An 18,006-nucleotide genomic window follows, 5' to 3' on the forward strand; every position below is an offset into this window, starting at 1 on the left:
CACCAATTGATTCCTTTCATTATTTTGTACATAAAAGTATGAAGGTAAGATAATCGAAAAATGAATGGTTTACTAGATATTTTATGGTTTATGTAAAATTAAGAAATTATTTCAACCCTCATAACTCGCAAAGTACTTAATAAAAATGAACATTATTATAGTGTTTTGGAAAGCTCTTGAATTAAGCTATAAGAATATGCAATCAAATGTAGGGGGTGTCATTTAAAAAAGTCAATGTGACCTTGACCTGACCTTGACGACGCCATCCAAGGTCAAACTGATAGAATCAGTATATAGATCTTCTTAAACCCTACAACTTTTGTTGGAAACACTTTTCTGTAAAACGTATATTTTCCGAGATATTTAGGGGTTTCCACACTTTTGGTAGACCCTGTATATATATATATATATATATATATATATATATATATATATATATATGTATAATATATTATATATACTTGACACACATACACTGTGCAAATGAAATATATTAAAAGTTTCATATGCTAAAATTTGCATAAAATTTCCATAGATATTTCTATAAATATTTTTATTATTTATTTGAATATGCAATATATTTATTTATTAAAATTTCTCATTTTAATTCTTATCTACTTTTTGATTAAAAGAATTACTGTATACATAATTTATTTTTACGTTTGTAATAATGACAAATATATTTCTTCCTATAGTCTTACAAATAAAATTAACGAATTAAATAGTCATAATTAAATATACTTTCCTTTCATTTTTGTCTTTCCGTTTCTCTCACAGGGGGTTTTACGATATAAGGAATCGGCACTGCTTCGCGTACCGCGTACGCATAATTCACGCACAACACTCGTCTCGCGTGTGAACGTTCCCAGTGTGTACTGCACTTTACATACTTTGATATCTCGCATAAAAGGTAGGAAAAGTTGAAGTGAAATTTTGATGGACACTCGTAAAAAGCTGACAAGACGAGGCATATTAAAGAAAAAGAAATCTAATCAGAATTGGCCGGTTGAATTTTGTTTGTGTGAATTATTCTATAGTAAAAGGATTAAACTTTAATAATCTAACCTGAGTGCTGTGTAAGGTACAGTTTTGGTGGAGATATATATTATAAATGACATATATATATTATTAATTTTCTCTATTGTCTTTTGTAAAATTTGATTTCTTTATATTCGTTATATTCTAAATATATTCTAAATATTCTAAATATAAATGTTATATGGCATATTATGTGCAAGTATTATTGCAGGGAATAATGTGTCCTTGAATGTTGCTCATGATAGCTTATCTGTAGACTATGCAAATAAAAGTATATATCTCACACAGATTTTTGATAAATTCTTAAAAAATAGTAAAATTATCATGAAGTGTCCATTATCAATATAATATAAATGTAATGTGATATAAAGATTAATCACAGGAAAGAGTAAAAATATATAATATACTATAATTTTTATATTTTTATATTAAAATTATATGTATCAAATTTAAGATATATTAACTAATACACACACACACACACACACACATATATATATCAAAACTAAATTCTACATTTATAACAATTAAAAATATAACAAATGAGATATATTAATGTTAAATTTTAAGTAAATTTTAAATAATAAAAGAATAATAATTGTAATTGCAGATGGGCGAACCATCAGGATTAACCAATAGTGAAACCCGTGAGCTTTGCAAGCCACCAGATCCTGCAACAAATGGATATATTATGCAACAAACAATGTATCGTATTAAGGATCCAAGAAAATCTTTACCTTTTTATACCGAAGTACTTGGTATGACATTGTTGCAAAAGCTTGATTTTCCAGAAATGAAATTTTCTTTATATTTTCTTGGTTACGAAAATCAGAAAGACATACCAACTGATAAAAGAGAAAGTATTGAGTGGACATTCAGTAGAAAAGCAACTATAGAGTTAACTCAGTAAGTTTTTTTACACAATTGTTTCTATGTACTCTGTTAGAATATAAGGATTAAGTATTCTTATACAAAAAAATAATTGTATTTTAGTAATTGGGGAACAGAAACAGATCCAGATGCAAAATATCACAATGGAAACTCAGATCCTAGAGGATTTGGTAAGGGGGAGGAGGGAAAAGCAATCAAATATCTTAATTAGAATAATTTACAATTATTTAAATTACATAAAATTTGGATATACTGGCATTATTTAAAGAAAAATTTAAATCTTTATTGTAAAATTTTAATAGAAATAATATTCTTTCCTTAAATACAGGTCATATTGGAATAGCAGTACCTGATGTTGAAAAAGCATGTGAAAGGTTTGAAAAGTTAAATGTGGAATTTATAAAAAAACCAAATGATGGCAAGATGAAGGGACTTGCTTTCATTAAAGATCCTGATGGTTACTGGATTGAAATCCTGAATGCTTTAAATCTTCCCAAAATTGTATTAGGTCATTAGCATATCTTGCATTCTGAAATAATTAAACTATAAATGTAACAAATTGAACTGGACATAATATTTTATCAAGTAACTATTGAATCATTAATAAAATCAGTATATAGGTGCAAACCAAAATCTATATAAGTTAATTAGAGTGTGAAATGATACATATTTATGTATACTATATTTTGTAGTAATGTACATTCTCTTATATCACATTATGTTATATATGTATAGAATATTGTAACGTTTACCAAATTCTCAATGAATAAAATCAAAATATTTATTTTTTATTTGCACATAGTCACTATTTTACTGCACATTTAGGGAGATCCGAAAAATAGGATATTTTTCAATGTTTATATATATTAAATATTCTCATACATTATATCTATGCAATTACATGCAATATTTGTAAACAGTGCTAAACAGATGTTTTTCAATTTAAAATATCTATTAAAATATAAATATTTTAAAAGAATCGATATTTGATTTATAATTTTTTATTCGATATTTTTATAAAACAATACAGAAAAAATCTCGAATATTCGATAATATCGATTAACGGTAAACACTTCTAAAACATCTGTCTTCTACCGCAAGCAGTTTTCAGAACGCGAAATAGAGACAGCAAATCGTCGTATATGATATTTCCTTTCAACATTATTATCATTTACAATTTTCCACGATTTTGATTGTTACTGTTTTTTCCGCAACCTAATACGCGAGATTGTGATTTTACTTTCTCCTCATTTTCAATGCGCGTTTCTGGATTTTAGGTTACACTACTGTCAACCGCAATCTGAAACAAACGTGTTTACCCTGATAGGTATTTTTGTAAAATTTTTATTAAATATATATTACAGTATTATTTATATAAAATTAATTTTTAATAGACTTGAATTATCCATATTCTGAATAATGAAATATATTTTTTCACTCCACACGAGGTTAATTGTCATTTGTGTGATATCTGTCAGGTATGGTAGAGGATAAAAAATATGAGATCTCAAGCCGTATCGAGTGTGACGGATATCGGGGTACATTAAAATACGTTGGACCTGTGGGAAATACAAAAGGAGAGTGGTTGGGTATAGATTGGGACGATTCGACTCGTGGCAAGCATAATGGCACATACGAAGGAATAGTATATTTTCAAGCCAGGTAAAATACCTACTCTATTAATAATGACAATAATTTATATTTCTATGCGTACTAACTGTGTATGTAATCTTTGATAGACATTCCACATCAGGCTCTTTTATACGACCAGGCAAAGTCAAGTTTGGAATATCCTGTCCACAAGCTATCAAAATGCGCTATGGATTGATTGATGATGAATTAGCAGGCATAGACAGGGATGAAGTGTCGAGTTTAAGGAGAGAAATCAATGCACCCTTTTTAGATCTTGTCGGTTTCTCCAAAGTGAATAAGAAGCAAAGTAAATTTGATCAATTGAAAATAGTATGGCTAAGGGAACAATGTGTAAGCGATGCTGGAAGACCAGATGAGCTGAGAGAACTGTGTCCTAATTTAGAAGAACTGGATATATCTAAAAACTTAATAAATTCATGGAAAATTGTAGCGGATATATGCTCTCAACTTCATTCTCTTATTCGTCTTAATGTCAGGTGAATATAAAGATGTTTATTTTGAGATGACACTTTTTAAAACTCTTTTAGAATATTAAATATAACATTAAAAATGTAAATATTAATAATAGTTATATTAATATATTAATATATTGATAAGTATGAAAAAATTGCTTATAAATTTTTATTTTCACAGTGAGAATTATCTGCCTGTTAAAGAAGATGTGATGGCACTGAAAAATTCATTTGCAACAGTAAAGCATTTAACAATAGCTAAAATGAATTATAATTGGTCTGATATTCAGCAATGTATATCTATGTTCTCATCAATTGAAGAACTTTCAGTTTCTTTTAATATTGTTACAACTATAAAAGAGACAATAACAAATATCAATTTAATGAAAATCGTTACATTAATACTCGAAGGAAATTTAATATCGAGTTGGGATGAGATACTTAAACTAGGTTCCCTTCCATGGTAAAATGCATTATAAAATATCCAAGTTTAATATCGAAAGAGTGCAAAATTTATATAATATATAAATCGTATTTTGTTTACAGCTTGGAATATCTCAATTTGAATTCAAATAAAATAGATAGAATTAGATTTCCATCTTTAACACCAATGGACAAGACTGAACTTTTTCCTACTTTACGTCAACTACATATTTCTGAAAACCACATTTCAGAGGTAAATGTACTTTTATATTATGAATAATATTAAAATATACATGAAAGAGAAAGATGTAAAATCATATATTTATTAAGATTTCTAACCAAATCATTATTTGACATTTTTAGTGGCAATCAATTAACGAATTGGATAAACTACCAAATTTAGAAGATTTAAAATTCAGAGAAAATCCCATCTTGAAGAATGAAACTATAGAGACTGCTCGGCAATTGATAATCGCGAGAATAGCGAAATTAAAAATCTTAAATGGTACAGAAATATTTCCTGTTGAAAGAAGAGGTGCTGAATATGATTATTTAAAACTATATCTACCAAAATGGCTAGAAACAGAGAATAGGATATCGTTTATAAATGAACATCCGCGATATCCTAAGTTAATCGATAGTATGTATAAACTTTATCTTATGAATATCTTCTGATATGATAAATATCTTCTTTTATAAAATTTGAATTTAGAGAGAGAGAATAAACTTTTATATTATATAAAAGTAAAAAGAATTATTTCATACTTTCAGAATATGGAATTGCAAATATTCCCTCAATTAAACCAAAAGTAGAAATGGTTTCCAATGTGATAACAGTGGAGTTTGTATGTCCAGATGATCCACGTCAGCCTAGAGGAATTAAAAGGAAATTGCTTAAAGACATGGAAGTCCAAAAAATGATCGGACTTGCTCAGAGACTTTTCAAAACTGGAGGGAAAATACCTGCTCTTTCATTTATTTCACAGGATGTAAGTCTAATATTATTAGATGAGAAAAACATTTATATACTCTTTTCACTAATTATATATATAAATGCTATATTGTGACATTACAGCTATCAAATGATGAAATTTCGTTGGATAAACCGTTGCAAGAACTCAGTTACTATTCGATACAAGATGGTGATCAAGTTCTTGTAAGATGGTGATATCAGATAAATTATTTTTAGATATTGTTATTTTTTGTATGCTGTTAAAATTTGCTCTATGATACTTTGTTATTAAACTTTTTTTAATTTGCATTGCATTCTTAATGAACCTTGCTAACAAATTTTTTAACTTGATGAGATAAACTTACAAAAAAAGAAGAATATGTACTATTAAATTTAAAAAAGTATATACTTATTATATCTTACACTCTATACTTACAATACAATTGTGGTCAAAAGTACAAATTATAATTAGGCATTTGTACAAGCAAACAGCATGAGATATATTTTTTGTAAATAGTGCAGATTATTTTGCCTAAGTAAACTGAATTACTCGGCCTAGTGTCATACTATCATTTTTGCTGTGCTTTTTGTTCAATTTTGGCAGCCTCTTCTTTCTCAAGTTGTTCTCTTGTCAGTAATGACAATCCAAGCTGATTTTCACGTGTAAATGGCTGTGCCATTTGTCGTAACCATCTTTTACTGATCTGGAAATTGTATAAATAAACATTTTGATTGTATAAAGCACAAACAAAATTGTAATCATTAATGATACCTATTATCAAATGAGAAATTAAAAATACCTGTATAGCTTCTTCGGTAGATAAGTTGCATAAATTGTCATTTAAATGTTCCTGTATCCATTTCGGTAATTTACTTCGTTTATCTATTCTCGAAAATCTCTGCAATATAATGTAATATAAGAGAAAGTCATAATTATATCGTCTCAAAAATATTTTTGCATTGATTTTTGTACATTAAAAACTATTCTCAATCAAAAACGATTTACCTTATCTGCAAACACCATTATACCATAATCGGTTTTACCTCTAATCGCACGCCCTACGCACTGAGCGGCATGTCTCATAGCGTCAAAAGTTAAGAAATCGTTCTCTCGAATCTGTAAAGATATTACAGTTCGTATATTTCATTCGCATATATCATGTATATTTCATTTGTATATAAAAAAAATCACTATAACAATTTTAACATTACATTGCACTTACTTGAAATTGATCTCTGAGGTATTCTAAACGTGCCTTTAAGATTCGCGATTGCGTGTACACATAAGGTATACCAAACATCAGTACAGCCCTACCCAAGTGATGATCGAAGTCGACGCCTTCGGACACCTTTCCACGAGCTACAGAAAGCAAAACGGCTCCCCTACCGTTTTCACAAGCCTTTATGTAATTTATCAGAGCTAAACTGGTCTCTGCTGAATCCTGAGTTTCGATAAAAAGTAATTTATGCCTTTGAAGTTGATCCACAACTCCTTGATCGTACCTATAATGCGTTTTAAAAATCTATATAAATTACTCTGTTATAAAATTTTAATATTTTATATATATATGTACACAAACACATACCAAGCAGCTACCACAGATTCCATATATAAATACGATGTAAAAAAGCATACTAAGCCATCAGGTACTGTTGCAGCAAATTCGACCAACAATTGACCGTAATTTCTTATAACAGCCACGTCTTCTCGTGTCTCATATTTGGACGAAATAGTCACTTGATCATTACCTTTGCCGACAATCTGATGCAGGGAATGTAAAAGTAGATAAATATTAAAAAATATCAAGATTACTTTGATTTCTGATATTTTTTAACTTACCATAGGTAAAAGGCATGGTCTAGCCAATGTCATTGTAAACGATGACATTATAACTGGATGAAAGTTTAAAATTTTTGGATACATATCCAACGGGGAGAGCGTTCCGGAAGTGATTATCACAGATTGAAATCTATCAAATATAGGTTTGACAGCGATAGAAGAATCTAAACAACTAAAATGCAAAATTGGATTCAAAACTGTCGGCGTTTTGTCATCGAACGGTTCCACTATAATCGTGAAACCGTGCGTGTACGTGGAGACTAATGTTGCAAGATGAGTCACCAGAATTATTGGAGAAAAATCTGTTAGATCTGTTATTTCCATTGTGCGTAAAAGAGATGCTAATCTTTGGGCGCAAAATCGCAATGGCTTTCGTTCAATAGCGACTTTTGCTTGAATGTCCCTCAAAAATGCCGCGGGTGATTCTTGCACGACGTGTTGGACACGTAAACGAGTTTTCAAGTACTCAACGAATCGTTTCAGGAAGCTGACGAAATGCTCAGCATTTCTTATGTTGCCCGGAACGACTTCTGTGTACATATTTAAACAAAAATTTTAATACAGATTTTGCTTTGTTAGATATAGAACATTTCCTTTGCATAAAAAATGTAACATTTTTGCCAACCTTCGAGTACTTCATTTGGTAAAATAGGATTGGCTAAAATGACGTCGGTTTCTCTCTGCAATTGAGCATCTTTCAATCCCTCGACCAATCTATTGTATTCTTCCTTCAATTTATTTACATCAACTTCTCTCATTCTAATTAAAAACATAATTGATTTTATATCTAATTATATATTTGAATCCTAATAATAAATAAGAATTTGAGACTTACTCGGCTACAGTTTTCTCTAAGAGTTGTATATTAGTCGAACTTTTTTCCATTAATTTCCTATTTATTTTCACACTCATAGAATCAATGCAAACATTATCTAAAATTTATAATCCATTATTTTGTATTCTAAATTATTGTAAAATTAACATGAACACAATATTAGTTTTTATACCAATGTTATGAGCCTCATCAAAAACAACTACTGAATTCTTGCTTAGTTCTTTAGATACAGTTTCAGCAATTTTTGGATCCAATAAATAATGATAACTGTAAACTACAATTTGTGCATGTAAAATCTGAAAATACAGAGAATACTGATTATCACACAGTTTAAATAATCGTACGAACGCGTAAATAAAGATTTATGAAGTTTCTTACTGTAAATCTTGCAAGGAAATATGGGCACCAATTACGATCTTTTCCATAATCTTTCAAATCATCAATGGAATAAATACCAGGAGGAATAATTTGTTCTCTACCTTCCATATCAAATCCTTCGTAAAAACTACAAATTGGTGTAGATTCATCATAATTATGCCTTTCTCGTACATATGATGCAGTAAGAGAATGGCAACGACCATCCACAATTTTACCTTCTCGCTCTCTACTGACCTATAAACCAATTAAAAAATATAAAAAATATAGTTAATCTCTTAATACTTAACTCAATACTTTTCACTAATCATCTAGTAATTACTAGTCAAATTACTAGTCAATTTTATAAAGACATAAGTGAAAAAATTTAATTACCTCAGGATGAATACACATATTTTTACGAGAGCTAAGAACTAAGCCAACAATCTTAGGTTTGCTTTTGGTTTCTTTCTCATAGTAATCTATAAGTTTCTTCAATTCCTCTATAACTTTCTCAATCTCTGGCACTGTTCGAGAACAATAAATCAATTTTGTAACATCCAATGGATGCTCCAACATATATGCTACAATGAGTGATAACAGTGTTATTGTTTTGCCAGTGCCTGAAGGCATTTCCAATAAACAGTGTCCCTAATATATAACATTTAACAGAACTTTATCAATTTTTCTTAATATATTCAAAATAATATCAACAATATAAATCAACATATAAATATAAAGAATAAAAATACAAAAGAAAATACCTTGGCATCCAAGCCACGCTTGAGCTCAAGCATATATGCATATTGCTCCGGATAAATATAATCATAGGGAAAATATACAATCAATCCGTCAACACTTATCCTGTAATAAAAATGTATACTTAGAAATAAATACATAAAACAAATGTAATATTTTTGTAATAAACATTTTACAACTTACTTCATATTGTTATTCGCGTTATTACGTTATGTATATATAACATTCATAAATTAAAAAAATTTCTCTCTCCTACACACAAATTATATTATTTCTTAATCGATTCGGAACTTTTCAATGAAGAGAGTCGGAGAAAGCAATAAAATGCAAAGAATATGAAAAGAAAAAAATGCCACAGATAGAAATAGCTCAAGATGAAGTGCAATTATATCTTCTTTCCAATTTTTATATTATCCAGTCTTGTGAATTTGTATACAACATGGAAATTTTGATCTTTGACTGTACTTCATTGCGTTCTTGAACGCGACAATTTTGAAATCTTTGATCAATGATTGGTCAATTAAACTAGAGAACCTCTAGGAGAGAGAATGGACAACTGATCAAGCTTTTTCATGATTGGCTGGCAGAAAATGTATCAATTTTAGCTATTGCGACGCCAATGCAAAATATTATGACACACAAATAGGACACACATGACACACATATATTAACCTATTTGTGTGTATCATATTTTGCATTGGCGTCGCAATAGCTAAAACTGATACATTTTCTGCCAGCCAATCATGAAAAAGCTTGATCACATGTCACATGATCAGTTGTCCATTCTCTCTCCTAGAGGTTCTCTAAATTAAACACTACTTAATCTTGCCAGTAGGATTTTCGAACGAACGCTTGGAAAATAAATGCGATTTGTTAATTGGTAGAGGAATCGACCAATCATCATTCGTTTCAGATTCGTTTTCTCGCCGGAAGATGTCGGATCTTTTTTCTTTTTCGATACTTCTTCATTTCCTGCTGAAAATCTTGATGCTATTGAGCACATGTGTGATTGAGAAGAATATATAATAATTTAAGAATATATAATAATTTCTATGTTTTTATAACTTGAACGTGTATAAGGTTCATCATGGGTAAACCAGGTAATGTGAATATGTATTATTTATGCCGATCTTTTTAGTTTGCAATTTTTAAACGGTGATTAAACGATGATAAGATTCTCATCAAGGAGGCTAACCTTCAATCAAAAATGCATTTTAAAATTTATCACGTGGCCAGAGTTTAATGCTGCTTTAATTTTTTGTATTACTTAGACTCGTGGCTATTTTTAATAGTAATTGCGATAATCATAGATATATGTTTATGTCATGTTGCAAGTAGTTTTCCCTATTAAGCAACATGATTAACCTTACAATGTATGTGAACGTGCATTATGTTCATGCGTTGTTAATAAATATCTTTTTCATTACAACTTTGTACACGTATGATTACGTTATATTATTATAATTTTTATAAGTCTTAAGCCGGAATTCATAGTTTATGTATTTTAGAGAAAGGAACTTGTACTTAAAAAAATACTATACAGAACATTAATTTATTTCTGATTAAATTAAGATGCAAATATAAAAAAATCTCTCTCTCACTCTCTCTCTCTACTTCTCTCTTTTGGTACAAATAATCACCTTAAGTAAGCTTTGGAAATGTTATACGGCTATTTCGTTGGCTGAACAGAATCTTAAGACAACCTAAGACCTGACTTAAGATAATCTTGAATATAAGATCGAATTTCGGTCTTAATTCATTTAATGTTATCTTATGGTTATCTAATATTTTCTATATATTATTTCAATTTCTATATATATTATTTAAGTAATATATATATATATATATATATATATATATATATATATATATACACACATATATATATTTTTTTATTATATTTATATATTTTTTTTAATTTGTACCAAAAGAGAGAAATAGAGAGAAATTTTTTTGTATTTGCATCTTAATTTAATCTGAAATAGATAAATGTTCTGTATAGTATTTTTTTAAGTAAATAAATTCCTTTCTCTAAAATACATAAAATATATGTTTCGAAAAAATTGAAAAGAAGATCTTTACATTGAACATTTGCTCTTTAAATTTAGTACAGTGAAATAAATGTCTCTTTAAAATCACAAATACTATACGTGTATAAATTAATTTTTTTCATTTATTTTTCATGTACTCTAATGTTTCTTTTATAATTTGCAGCATTTTCACCAGGTAGAGGTGGTGGTCGTGGCGGTGGCCGTGGCCGTGGAGGTGGTCGTGGCGGTGGCGGTCGCGGTGGTTTTGGAAGTCGTGGAGGAGGTCGTGGAGGTGGAGGTGGTAGAGGTGGAGGTGATAGAAGAAGTGGTGGCAGAGGAGGTGGCTTTAAAGGTGGAAAGAATGTAATAATAGAGCCGCATCGTCATGAGGGAGTATTTATAGCCAGAGGAAAGGAGGATGCATTAGTGACTTTAAGTTTAGTACCTGGAACAGCCGTATATGGGGAAAAAAGAATCAGTGTAGATGTAAGCTCAACTTGTATTGCAATAATTTTACAGCATTTGCTTTTTATATATTTCTGTGAATTAATAATGTAATCTTCCATATTATGCAGACTGAAAATGGTGAGAAAATTGAATATAGAGTATGGAATCCATTCAGATCCAAATTGGCTGCTGCTATTCTTGGAGGTGTTGATCAAATTTATATGCCTCCTGGAAGCAAAGTATTATATCTAGGTGCTGCATCAGGTACCACTGTGTCTCATGTTGCGGATGTAGTTGGTCCAGTAAGTTGATTTATATCAAAAAATTATGCAAAAAAGATATGAGAAATTATTTTATTTATGCATACATTAGAGCCAAGTTAGCTGATAATTATTAACTTGGTGTCGAAGTGATGCTAGAAAAATTATATGCTTGCTTTTTTCAAATGAGTAAAACATAATTTTACTTTAAAAAAAAGAGCATACAGCAATTACATATTAATAATATTAATAAATTTATAAATTATATAGAAGGGACATTGAGAATAAATATTCCGATTTTTATGTATATAGGAAGGGCTTGTATTTGCAGTGGAATTCTCCAACAGAACAGGCAGGGATCTTATAGAGGTCGCTAAGAAAAGAAGTAATATTATTCCCATAGTCGAAGACGCGAGGCATCCCCAAAAATATAGAATGTTGATAGGAATGGTGGATACCATTTTCTCGGATGTAGCACAGCCGGATCAAGCTAGAATTGTTGCTCTAAATGCACAAAATTTCCTTAAGAGTGGCGGACATTTTGTTATTTCTATTAAGGTAAGATATTCATGATTTATAAACAATATCATATGAAATATAGCATTAAGCTTAACAATTTATTATTTATTAATTTAAGGCGAGTTGCATAGATTCACTTTCACAACCCGAGGTGGTGTTCGCGTCGGAAGTGAAGAAACTAATAGCTGACAACTTAAAACCACAGGAACAAATCACTCTTGAACCATATGAAAGAGATCATGCTGTTGTAGTCGGTGTTTACAGGCCACCGAAAAAAACTACCTAAAATATATATGTAATTATTAAGATTACTAATTATACTGATTTATATCCATTTCTAATTTTTATCTGCTACATTATATAATTAATCGAATGGAGGAAATGGAAAATACGAGAATATTTTAAGATAAAAAAACATGATTTACTAAAAATAAAAAAAAATAGTTCATAATGTATGTATATAAATTTCAACTGTTATCCATGTAACAGTCTCTTATTGTTATCCTTATTTTCTCGTATTGCCGCATTGCTTTTTCTTCTTGATATAAATTTTGAAGTTCTGTCATGAAATAATGTTTGCTAAGAATTGATATATGGAAAATTGTTTATGAGTAGCATAGCAGACTAAGTCGACATATGTTGACGGGATACGTTGAATTTACATTTGCGCTGATATTTTTTGACAATGCTGAATTGTAAATTTAAAATTTAATTATTCAAATGTTTTATATATGACACTACAGTACTTTATTTCATACACATAATGTTTGCACGTTGCACAATTGCATATTTTAAACGGTTACAAAATAACGAATATGTAATTCCAAATATGATTGAACTTATTTGACTTATATATATTTTTTTTATATGTATAAAAGAAATTAAAGATAATCAATGCAATATAAATATAAAAGTAAATATATTTTTAGATAAATATCAGTGTCATATATAAGTCATAAAATGAAATGATCTTCTTTTATACAAGTTGCTCTCTTTGAAGGCAATTTTGATTTATCTAAGCTCTATTAAAAACATATATAGATAGGGAGATAATAAAAGAAAGATAAAAAAAGATATAAAAATTCTTTAATATTTATTTTAAAATATTCATTGAATTTGCAGTAATGTGTAACGAATAAACTATAAAATGAATAATCGTAATTTCTTTATAAACATTAAACATTTTATACATTTCCATATTAATATGTATTAAAAAGAAATAAAAATTAAATATGAAATAGAAATTAGCGTTAAAAAGCTTTAAGCTTTTTTCATATTATTATATATATGTGTGTATGTGTGTGTTGGCATAATTTATTGTTTTTTCACTTTCAAATATCCAATTATTTCAAAGATTTTTGGTTTTTGAAGTATCGATGATCTGCCAAGTTCATATCAATTTATTTTTTCTCATGCTCAAACTGTCAAACTTTCACTCTAAAAGATTAAATTGACAAGTTCATCATTACTTAATTTTTGGATTAATATATAAAAAAATAATTATATTTTTATTTGCATATATTTATCAATTTCTACGCAATTTATGACAAATATATTAGAAATTACAAATACATAAAAAAGAAATGTGATATAAAAACGAAGTTCCGCCGTTGGAGTTTTGATAAATTAAAATCGATATGCAGCGCACATCTTTAAATGCATCCAAGAGCAGTAAGTTGAGGGAAAAAGGATATTTCTCTTTTAATCCAAGAAATATTCTTTTTCATCCCACAGGTCTCGCCATCAGCGAACGCCGGAAATCATTAAACAAAATATTGAACCGTCAAAGATCAACGATTATGATCGCTCGCAAAATTAATTCAGCGAAAACATATAATCACGTTCGTCTCGTGGGTGGCGCGGATATTTCTGAAGAACCTAATAATGTAGAACAAACCCTTGCGGAAGCATCACCATCTATCCAGGAAATACCACCACCACCACCACCATCTCCGACTCCGCTGACACCATCACCATCGTCCGTAAAAGAATCTGTAAATACATTACCTGCGGAAGAATCTACGCGATCGGAAATTACAGATAAGAAATCTCATGAAGATAAAGAACCTATCTCTGCAAGTGGCCCATGTTGCTTTTGCGTTTCACAAATGCCACGATTAGTCGGGTAATTAATTACATATTCGCTTTGAAAAATGTTATATTTAATTCAATCTATTAAATTATTGTCAATTTGCCTCAAAAGAATACGACTAAAGTAAATTACAATAGATGCACAAATGTATATCGTTTATAATACATATTTGTTTAAAATACATCATTAAAATATCTTTATATATTTATTAGATATTCTAACAAAAAGAAAATATTTCAAAAACATTCAGAAATACTATGTATTGATAGAATTACATATGTGTTCTCTATTTGTAATATATATTACATAATAAATATATATTTATTATTTAGTATTCTTTATTTACAAATTGAATATATTTTTGAAATTATTCTCTCCTATAACAGTTCATTTATGCAAAATATCTTATTGTTTTGAATCATTCGCCAACAGGGACAGGAAGGTAGATGAAATAATTGAATACGTTCACCAAAATCTCGAGGAGGCTGGCAAGGCTTTAGCAACTTTGGGCGAGAACTTCGAGCATGAGTTAAAGGTTGAGCCTCACATTCAACTAGAATGTCATAAAACTGTTTCGACTTCTCGAAGACGAAAGAGGCGAGGGTACAATTGACAACTCGTATTTTTTGTGTTACAAATATGATGAATACGATATCGATTATGTGCGCATAAAAACAAAAATCTTTTCAAAAATTTATAAGATATATAAACGCTTGAAAATTTCCGGTCTTTTTGAAAAAAATAAATTTTTCAATTTCTTTCTTTATAAATTTTTATAAAAACTTAATCGCAATTGTCTATTTATTTAATCTGATTTAATTCTACTACAAAAATGCTGCTGTATTAAATATTTATTAATTATTTGTCCTTAAATTCTCGCGAAAAGTTTATTTTTTGTTTTTTTTTTTCATGAAAGTTGATGTTCGTCGATATCCTGGGTCGAATCAAACAGTGGTCCGGTATCGTGCAAAACAAACTCGACGCCTGTAAAAATGAAATTGGCAATCTTCACAAGGAATTATTAGCCCGTGCATGCGAAATGGACGTTCTTAAAGCTCAGATTACAGAATATCAGAATCCTTCTTTATTGGACGAATCATCAAAGAAGAATCATAAAATAATTAGACCAGAACAAGAAAAAGAAAATAAAGTAAGATTTAACATTTTTGATTTAATATTTTTATTTTAAAAAGCAAGAATAAAAGAATTAAATATTAAAAAATTAAAAATAAATATATATTTGTATATTTATACGTATAACTAATTTAACTCTTAATAAGAGAAAATATGTCGTAACAAAATTGGCCGTTATATAATTTGTATTTATGAATAATTACAGAATTAATTATAAGTTAATGTTATCAATTCATACTTTATTTATAATTTTACATTATATTATGTTAAAAAAATTGAATTTAAAATCTTGCAGAAGATCCATGCAGAAAACTCCTTAGCAGAAGATAAGAAAATTACGAACAAAGATATAGTGCAAGTTGTTGATCAAATAGAAAAAGGAGATGAAGAGAGGACAGAAGAAGTGCGAATCATTAATCAAACTCTCAATTACCAAGAAATCAAGAATACAATACAAATTACTGATCAAACAGATGAAGAAGTAAAGATCAAAATGAAAGAAGAAAGAGCACGAATTGTCGACAAAGAGAATGAAGAGGAACCTGTCCTAAAAAAAGAAATCAAGGAAGATCAAATAGAAGCAACTATGGCGGCTCCAACCACAGTGCTGAATAAAACGAAACGAGAGTCTGAGGTAGCTTCCTAAAATATATGATATTATATTGTTACATATATACTATACTATACTATTCTGTTGCATTTTTCATTTGTCAGTTATTCATAAATAATAATATTCTTTCTCAATAGCTCGAATCTGAAATCACATTGCTTCGAAAAGAATACAATAGAGTCATCAAGGAGCGTGCTGAATATGAAAATGCGATACAACGAGCTTTGTTGCGAGGAGTGTCATCCTTGAATGTCGAAGCATTGAGAGTCTTGCGATGTCCACCAATACCCTGCTGCATTCCTTGCGCACCATGCCCGGCAACTGCAGGAATCATTCCACCGTAAGATTTTTTAATATTAAATTGCTAACAAAAAACAATTTGATTTTATACACATTAATAAATTTTTTAATTTTTATAATATACATCAAAATATTTTTTATCTCAGTATTTTCATATAACATAATTTATATTTTTTTCCTACATCGAAGAAAATATATTTATTTATATATATTTATATATACATATAAAATATAACATATAAACTATTATTAATAATAAATAGAAAAAATATATATATATATATATATATATATATATATATATATATATACAAAAAAGAAAAATGATCGTTAAAAATGCGAATGATTATACTTGGAAATATATATTATCGATTCTTAGCGAACCTGTCGTACCGTGTCCTGCCAAAAGCGCGAAAAGACGTTCAGGCTCTACTACTGCAACTATGAACAATGCCACTGTTCCACGCGATAGTGATCAAATTAATTGCAGAACAAAACGGCCTTGCAACAGTCCTTGCTGCTTCGTCGACAGAAGTAGGAAGTCTGCGGATGGTAGTATGATTTTTCTCCTTCGTCAAGATAATGAGAGAAATCTACGTGACGAGGACGCAATTCCTATATGTGGATCAACGATCGTAAAAAAGATCGAGTTACCACCATTACGAAGATTCGAGACGTAATATTCCATAACGTTTATCATTTACGTTAACGTAGAAATCTTATCGAAATAAAATAAAATATCAGAAAGTATATCACAGAATATCATATCGAAAATTTATTGATTTTATGTATGTAAAACTCTTTTCTTACTGATATATTGTAGAGTCCTCGAAAATATTTTAAAAGAGTGCTCACAATAAAATGAAAAATATTAAACAATAAACGAGGGACAGATTAAAACTATTAAACAATAAACGGGAGATTTATTAAATTTCTCATGTAATATTTTATTTTAGAAAATCTTAACAATATATAAAATTTAGAATAAAATTGAAAAAGTCGAAAAAAATAAAAAAAGGAGACAAAAAATGCATTTATTCATCTATATTAAGAAAGTATTTCATTAACTTGGTGATCTTATCTCTTCAGTGCCACGTGTAATTAACATACACTAGAGACGCATGATTCATCGGGAATTGAGTAAGTTGTTCGACGAGAACAGACACGAGGTCTAAGAGAGAGTAGTATGGAATTTGGATTGGGAACATTATTTCATGAGAAATGATTTATCATAATAGCGCAGACACACATACTACTTACCACTCGTGCGTGTAGGTCACAAAATGCGTCAATTAGATTGTTACTCGATTACTCTTCCATTAATTATCTAAAAATTCTAAAAATATGTTGTGTATAAAAATTAAACTCGACATACATATTACATATTAAATTGTGTTATAATAAAAAAGTTTACGTC

The 18,006-nt window shown here is 29.1% G+C and overlaps 6 protein-coding genes across 9 annotated transcripts; 5 read left to right on the plus strand and 1 right to left on the minus strand.

Annotated features, from left to right (window-relative positions):
* The first annotated feature begins 776 nt into the window (after positions 1–776).
* Positions 777–2,700, plus strand: LOC105250187 (lactoylglutathione lyase). Of its 2 annotated transcripts, none has more exons than XM_011256154.3 (4): positions 777–910; positions 1,649–1,944; positions 2,032–2,099; positions 2,258–2,700. In XM_011256154.3, exons 2-4 carry the CDS (start codon positions 1,649–1,651, stop codon positions 2,443–2,445), a joined length of 552 nt encoding a protein of 183 aa, XP_011254456.1. In that variant the 5' UTR covers positions 777–910; the 3' UTR covers positions 2,446–2,700. The 2 variants fall into 2 exon arrangements, with proteins under 2 accessions (XP_011254456.1, XP_011254455.1); XM_011256153.3 differs by having other exon boundaries at positions 832–1,081; positions 2,258–2,699.
* Positions 2,701–2,969: 269 nt separating this feature from the next.
* Positions 2,970–9,635, minus strand: LOC105250186 (general transcription and DNA repair factor IIH helicase subunit XPD). Of its 2 annotated transcripts, XR_889099.3 has the most exons (14): positions 9,381–9,635; positions 9,203–9,302; positions 8,835–9,089; positions 8,463–8,696; positions 8,257–8,380; positions 8,085–8,181; positions 7,875–8,008; positions 7,250–7,779; positions 6,996–7,171; positions 6,633–6,912; positions 6,416–6,526; positions 6,210–6,308; positions 5,846–6,113; positions 2,970–3,229 (listed from the first exon to the last, which is right to left on the minus strand). XR_889099.3 is itself a non-coding variant. In XM_011256152.3 (13 exons), the coding sequence occupies exons 1-13, from the start codon at positions 9,383–9,385 to the stop codon at positions 5,979–5,981; spliced, it is 2,280 nt and encodes a 759-aa protein (XP_011254454.1). In that variant the 5' UTR covers positions 9,386–9,635; the 3' UTR covers positions 5,815–5,978. The 2 variants fall into 2 exon arrangements, 1 of the variants encoding a protein (XP_011254454.1); XM_011256152.3 differs by lacking the exon at positions 2,970–3,229 and having other exon boundaries at positions 5,815–6,113.
* Positions 3,082–5,716, plus strand: LOC105250185 (tubulin-specific chaperone E). 2 transcript variants are annotated; one of them, XM_011256151.3, is made up of 8 exons: positions 3,082–3,256; positions 3,408–3,591; positions 3,669–4,058; positions 4,216–4,497; positions 4,581–4,710; positions 4,821–5,097; positions 5,229–5,446; positions 5,533–5,716. In XM_011256151.3, exons 2-8 carry the CDS (start codon positions 3,410–3,412, stop codon positions 5,623–5,625), a joined length of 1,572 nt encoding a protein of 523 aa, XP_011254453.1. In that variant the 5' UTR covers positions 3,082–3,256; positions 3,408–3,409; the 3' UTR covers positions 5,626–5,716. The 2 variants fall into 2 exon arrangements, with proteins under 2 accessions (XP_011254453.1, XP_025267003.1); XM_025411218.1 differs by having other exon boundaries at positions 5,313–5,446.
* Positions 9,636–10,284: 649 nt separating the features above from the next.
* Positions 10,285–12,876, plus strand: LOC105250184 (rRNA 2'-O-methyltransferase fibrillarin). Its single transcript, XM_011256150.3, has 5 exons — positions 10,285–10,297; positions 11,412–11,713; positions 11,803–11,976; positions 12,247–12,492; positions 12,572–12,876. The coding sequence occupies exons 1-5, from the start codon at positions 10,285–10,287 to the stop codon at positions 12,737–12,739; spliced, it is 903 nt and encodes a 300-aa protein (XP_011254452.1). The 3' UTR covers positions 12,740–12,876.
* Positions 12,877–14,079: 1,203 nt separating this feature from the next.
* LOC105250209 lies at positions 14,080–15,195 on the plus strand. The gene is made up of 3 exons (XM_025411298.1): positions 14,080–14,124; positions 14,188–14,578; positions 14,978–15,195. Exons 1-3 carry the CDS (start codon positions 14,091–14,093, stop codon positions 15,156–15,158), a joined length of 606 nt encoding a protein of 201 aa, XP_025267083.1. The 5' UTR covers positions 14,080–14,090; the 3' UTR covers positions 15,159–15,195.
* On the plus strand, positions 15,028–17,902 carry LOC112637060 (merozoite surface protein 1-like). Its single transcript, XM_025411297.1, has 6 exons — positions 15,028–15,080; positions 15,462–15,695; positions 15,975–16,313; positions 16,427–16,629; positions 16,969–17,265; positions 17,679–17,902. Exons 2-6 carry the CDS (start codon positions 15,465–15,467, stop codon positions 17,692–17,694), a joined length of 1,086 nt encoding a protein of 361 aa, XP_025267082.1. The 5' UTR covers positions 15,028–15,080; positions 15,462–15,464; the 3' UTR covers positions 17,695–17,902.
* The last annotated feature ends 104 nt before the right edge of the window (positions 17,903–18,006 follow it).

The sequence above is a fragment of the Camponotus floridanus genome, unplaced genomic scaffold, assembly GCF_003227725.1.
Source record: "Camponotus floridanus strain SB8 unplaced genomic scaffold, Cflo_v7.5 scaffold105, whole genome shotgun sequence".
NCBI lineage: Eukaryota > Metazoa > Arthropoda > Insecta > Hymenoptera > Formicidae > Camponotus > Camponotus floridanus.

Excerpts from the sequence above, each read along its gene's own strand:
- LOC105250187 (XM_011256154.3), top strand. The coding sequence starts at position 1,649 with ATGGGCGAACCATCAGGATTAACCAATAGTGAAACCCGTGAGCTTTGC. Across the intron at positions 1,945-2,031 it reads GCAACTATAGAGTTAACTCA|TAATTGGGGAACAGAAACAG; the intron begins GTAAGTTTTTTT and ends ATTGTATTTTAG. Across the intron at positions 2,100-2,257 it reads CTCAGATCCTAGAGGATTTG|GTCATATTGGAATAGCAGTA; the intron begins GTAAGGGGGAGG and ends CCTTAAATACAG.
- LOC105250185 (XM_011256151.3), top strand. The coding sequence starts at position 3,410 with ATGGTAGAGGATAAAAAATATGAGATCTCAAGCCGTATCGAGTGTGAC. Across the intron at positions 4,498-4,580 it reads AAACTAGGTTCCCTTCCATG|CTTGGAATATCTCAATTTGA; the intron begins GTAAAATGCATT and ends TTTTGTTTACAG. Across the intron at positions 5,447-5,532 it reads TTTCATTTATTTCACAGGAT|CTATCAAATGATGAAATTTC; the intron begins GTAAGTCTAATA and ends GTGACATTACAG.
- LOC105250186 (XM_011256152.3), bottom strand. Across the intron at positions 8,182-8,256 it reads TGATGAGGCTCATAACATTG|ATAATGTTTGCATTGATTCT; the intron begins GTATAAAAACTA and ends TATAAATTTTAG. Across the intron at positions 7,172-7,249 it reads GACCATGCCTTTTACCTATG|ATTGTCGGCAAAGGTAATGA; the intron begins GTAAGTTAAAAA and ends TCCCTGCATCAG.
- LOC105250184 (XM_011256150.3), top strand. Across the intron at positions 11,714-11,802 it reads AAAAAAGAATCAGTGTAGAT|ACTGAAAATGGTGAGAAAAT; the intron begins GTAAGCTCAACT and ends CATATTATGCAG. Across the intron at positions 11,977-12,246 it reads TTGCGGATGTAGTTGGTCCA|GAAGGGCTTGTATTTGCAGT; the intron begins GTAAGTTGATTT and ends TTATGTATATAG.
- LOC105250209 (XM_025411298.1), top strand. The coding sequence starts at position 14,091 with ATGCAGCGCACATCTTTAAATGCATCCAAGAGCA. Across the intron at positions 14,125-14,187 it reads TTTAAATGCATCCAAGAGCA|GTCTCGCCATCAGCGAACGC; the intron begins GTAAGTTGAGGG and ends TTCATCCCACAG. Across the intron at positions 14,579-14,977 it reads CAAATGCCACGATTAGTCGG|GGACAGGAAGGTAGATGAAA; the intron begins GTAATTAATTAC and ends ATTCGCCAACAG.
- LOC112637060 (XM_025411297.1), top strand. The coding sequence starts at position 15,465 with ATGTTCGTCGATATCCTGGGTCGAATCAAACAGTGGTCCGGTATCGTG. Across the intron at positions 15,696-15,974 it reads AACAAGAAAAAGAAAATAAA|AAGATCCATGCAGAAAACTC; the intron begins GTAAGATTTAAC and ends AAAATCTTGCAG. Across the intron at positions 16,630-16,968 it reads ACTGCAGGAATCATTCCACC|CGAACCTGTCGTACCGTGTC; the intron begins GTAAGATTTTTT and ends ATCGATTCTTAG.